We start from the raw sequence: 4,313 nt of genomic DNA, 5'->3' as shown, positions 1-4,313 counted from the left end.
GATAGATAGATAGATAGATAGATAGATAGATAGATAGGGTGTATGGGACGAGAGAGAGATGTATCTATATTTATAACGAAAAATATATTTGTTTCTACTGATAAAATATATACTTAGCTGTATCTAAATGTGTGTCTCTGTATAGCTGGATATGTACACGTATCTCTTGCTATCGATGTGTAGATACATGCATATCCTGTACGCGTCTCTAGTCTATATAGCCATATAGCTATATGCATATGCATCTCCCTGCTCTATATACACCCAGGTTTATGGCTACGGATGAAGATTGGCAGAGGTCCAGCAGAAAACAACAGCGGAACGTTGCCCCGCTTTGAAGGTCTCAGCGCCTGAAGTCTGTTGTCTCCTGGAGTGTTTTCTAAACAGCGCGGGTTTGGGCTTCGAACCCTGCGCAGATTTTGTGACCATGTGTAGGAATTGTACCTAAAACGGGTGTAAGATCTGTTTCTATAGGAGGTGGCCGAGGGATGGGTTTGTATCTCGGCCGGACGTAGCATGTGAAAATCGGGTGGCGAGAGACCCTGCCGCTGTAAGGAGATTTCGGTATTTTTGTAAATTACCACCACCACCCGATCAGTTACAAAGGCACACGACACTGACCAGAAAAAGTTGTAACGCATCGGCTGGAGCAGCATTGGCTTTGCAGTGAGCGCTGGTTTATTACAGCCGGTCTCAGGCGGATGCGATCCCTTCCCAAAACAAAACAAACCCCCTCAAGTCTCGAAATTAATAATTTCATAAAAAAAATTGTAGAAGCCATTTCTGCAAATATTAAATTAGATTTCTTGATCTAATCCTCCAGTTGCTGTAACCTGATTACCCATTAATTTGTTTTGGCTGTGAACATAGGGATACGGCTCCTTAACTTGATTAGACGCCAAATCTTATATCTTTATAACTGCATTTTGCAAAATTGGTTTATACCTTTTTGTTTAAAAAAAACGGGGGGTTGGGGGGGGGGAAAGCCAACCCGATATAAAGAGATCGTGTGGCAGATTGCGGCGCAAAAAGCCCTCAGACCTTTGCCAAACTTTTATCTGTTCAAATTTGCCTAGCATGTCAAGAGCCTCCGGGTCCCCTGTAGACCCTTCTCTGGCTTGCTAGCGCCTGGACATCTCGAGAACTTCTCCTGCACCGTGTCCAACTCCAGTCACACCCCGTCCCTGGCTCCAGTGTCATGAGGCTCGTGTCTTTACCTGTGGAGTAAGGCGAAGGCTGGTGGTCTCTCAGGGCCCCCAAGGTGCAGTTGGCTGTGCTGAGCGGCGGGCAGCCAGGGTTGGTCCCAAAACTGGTCCTGATGGGGTTGTACTGGAAAGTGTTTGCCTGGCTGCAGGAGCTGAAGTCCGCGTAGGCAGAGGCTTCCATGGCGGCCATGCAGGAGTCGTAGGAGTTGAGGTAAGAGTAATCCATTTTGTACATAGAGGAGGTCACAGGTGGATGGCCGGAGAGCTCGGAGGAGGGAGAGAAGCGAGGGCACCACCGGAGGGGTTGGTCTCTGGAGTCCGATTCAGGGCTCCAGCCTCAGCGCCCCGGGGTCTGACTGCCACTCGACCCCCTGTTCCGAGCTCTTGGTCCTCCTGGCTCAGCAAGTTCCTGGATGCCTTGAGAAGGGGCCTCTCCATGCACCCCTCTCCGCCTCTCCCTTTGCTTGCCCCCGTGGCTCGGAGACCGCTCCTCCCGGCTGGCGGGACCTGCCGCCGAGTATTATACGGGGCTGGGGCTGGGGAGACAATGGGCAAGGCGTTGGTTGGTTTTGCATGACAATATCTCCGGAGTCTATCGGGGGCAGTAGGAACGGGGGGAAGCGCCTCCCACCCCGAGCATCACGAATTCAGCCCTTAACCCTTTGTGGCGTGCGGGGGGGGGGGGGGTTGTGCTGCTGGAGCCTAGAAACCCCAGCTTGAGTTGGGCCGTCTCTGGCCCAAGCAGCCCGTCAGAGCTGATTAAACCCCCTTCCCCGCCCCAGGCCGCCCTGCCTGCGGGGGTGGAAGCCGCGAAAGGGGCTCGCTAAGCGACCCAGGCCCGCCGCTGGCCCTGCGGGGTTAGTCCGGGTTTGCAGAGCCCCAGAGGCGCTCGGATTGGGGGCTCGCCCAGGGCACAGGTCTTGGGGACCAGGCGGACGGATCGGGGCCAGCCCCCAACTTGCCCAGATCCCTCTGAAAGCGGAGCCAAGGAAGGGGGCTGGTGCCAGGGGCTCACACGGGGGCCTCCCCTCCCCATCGGGTCTAACACAATCTACAGCCCGTTATTACCTGCCCCGGCCCCAGAGGCAGCACGCCCGGGCCTCCCCTTGCGGACACCAAAGACCAGTCCTGGGGGTCTCTCTCGGACCCGCGTCGGAGCGGAGCCCCGAACCGCTGCCAAGCCGTGGAAACCCAGGAGCGGCGTGGCGGGGTTGGAGGGTGCGTGAGAGCTAGAGAGGCCCCCCGGATCGCCCCCCGAGCCGCACCGCCCCACCACAACCACCCACTCCACGCAGGGCCCGACCCTCCCGGGGCAATGGGAGTTTTCGGACGGGAGGACCTCGGGGCGTTCAGGATCGGGGCCTTCCGCGGGAACCCCCCCGGCCGGCTCGAAGTTAACCCGTTATCTGCTGCTCCAGCCGGGTGGGGAGCCCCTGAGCCCCCTCCCGCCCCTCTGCTGGGCGAAGCCACCCGCAGGGCCCTCTCCCGCCCCACGCAGTGTTAGAAGCAAAGTGCCGCTTTCCCCGGTGCGACCCCTGGGGCTGGGGGCTCCTGCCGGGCCAGGCGGGGAAAGATGCTGATTAGCGCTTCTGTCCTTTTCTTCTTTCCTTCCTCCGTCCCTCCCTCCTTCCCTTCCTTCCTTTTCTTTCCTTCCTTCCTTCCTAGCGCTTCTGTCCTTCCTTCTTTCCTTCCTACCGCTTCCTCCCTCCCTCCCTCCCTCCCTTCCTTCCTTCCTTTTCTTTCCTTCCTTCCTTCCTTCTTTTCTTTTCTTTTCTTTTCTTTTCTTTTCTAGCGCTTCCTTCCTTCTTTATTTCCCTTCTTTTCTTTTCCTTCCTTCCTTCCTTCCTCTTTCTTTCTTTCTTTCTTTCTTTCTTTCTTTCTTTCTTTCTTTCTCAGGCGTCTCTTCCCACCTGGACCCTCGGGTCCCTCCCCCCCAATCCGAGATGTCTAGAAAAGGAGAGAGCACCCCTCCCTCCCCCCCCGTTTGGTTTATTTCCCTTCTCTGGCTTCCCAGGGCTTGGTTTCGTTTGTGCTGTTCCAGTAATTCAGGCCCCCCAGTCCCCCCACCCAAGACTCCTGATTTTTTTTTGGGGGGGGGGAAGCGGGGGCCCCTGTGCTTGTGTTTTATTCCCTGGATCGAACCGAGCGGGTTTGGCTCGGGAGACACCGGAGCTGTTTCCGCCCGGCGGAGATCGGGGGCTAAACGGGGCAGGGAAATTGCGATGAAAACAAAATCTGGCCACCCCCGGAGCCGAGGGAGCGGGTTTTGGGGCGGACCCGTCCTAGATAAATTCCCCCAACGAACCCCTGCCCCGGGGGCGGCAAATCCACCAGCAGGTGTAACGACACGAAACACAACCCTCCCGTTTTGCTACTGGGTGCGGTTTCTGCCACGCAACGTGACAGTTCGTTAACTTGCTACCGCCTGTCCATGGGGCTGCGAATCAGGAGGGATGGGGGATGTGGTCAAAAACAATCCGGATCTGCTACACCTGCCGGGCAGGGAGAGTCCCCCGCTCCCCGCCCGCGCCGGGAGAGATCCGCTCGCTTTCCTTTGGGGGGGGGGGGGGGGGGGGGGAGCGGGCTCGGGGGAGGGGGGTGCGGATCTAGCCACAGAGACAAGGGCCTGGAGCGGGGGCGCAGTTCGGATCCCGGCGGCAGGAAAGGGCCTTTGGGACTGGGGCAGGGGCCCTGGGGTGCGCTGGGCACCGGAGTAGAGCCTGTTTACATGGAGCATTGGAGGAGGGGGCTAGATCCGTGGGGGAGGGGGCTAGATCCGTGGGGGAGGGGGCTAGATCCGTGGGGGAGGGGTCTGGCTGGCTGATATCGAGGTGGGGGGCATATTTGGTTATTCCGGGGTAGCGGGGGGAGGGGGTATGTTCCCCCTGAGGCCATGAGCCGGTTCCTGGGGCCATTAATCCCTTTCAGAGACAAACCTCTCCCGTCACTCAATCTTCCCGCTAAGCAGCCCTGCCCTGCCCTGCCCTGCCCTGCCCTGCCCCCAGTGCAACCAGCACCCCGGGGCTTCCCGGCCTCCCTTGACACACATCTACCGACGGGAGAGGGGCCCACGTACGGGAGGGAGCGAGGCCCCCGGACGGGGGGGGG

At 58.2% G+C, this 4,313-nt stretch overlaps 1 protein-coding gene across 1 annotated transcript in view; it reads right to left on the bottom strand.

The window, feature by feature from the left end:
- Positions 1–1,440, bottom strand: part of PHOX2A (paired like homeobox 2A) — a 9,835-nt gene extending 8,395 nt beyond the window's left edge. The window contains exon 1 of the mRNA XM_026658361.1: positions 1,218–1,440. Within this exon, the coding sequence (XP_026514146.1) occupies positions 1,218–1,440 (223 nt within the window). The remainder of the gene's footprint in view (positions 1–1,217) is intronic.
- Between the last annotated feature and the right edge of the window lie 2,873 nt (positions 1,441–4,313).

This window comes from Terrapene carolina, unplaced genomic scaffold (genome assembly GCF_002925995.2).
Source record: "Terrapene carolina triunguis isolate 2854851 unplaced genomic scaffold, T_m_triunguis-2.0 Scaffold430, whole genome shotgun sequence".
In the NCBI taxonomy this organism is placed as follows: domain Eukaryota; kingdom Metazoa; phylum Chordata; order Testudines; family Emydidae; genus Terrapene; species Terrapene triunguis.
Note: the sequence above shows the minus strand (reverse complement) of the source record. Positions and strands in the feature narration are given on the sequence as shown.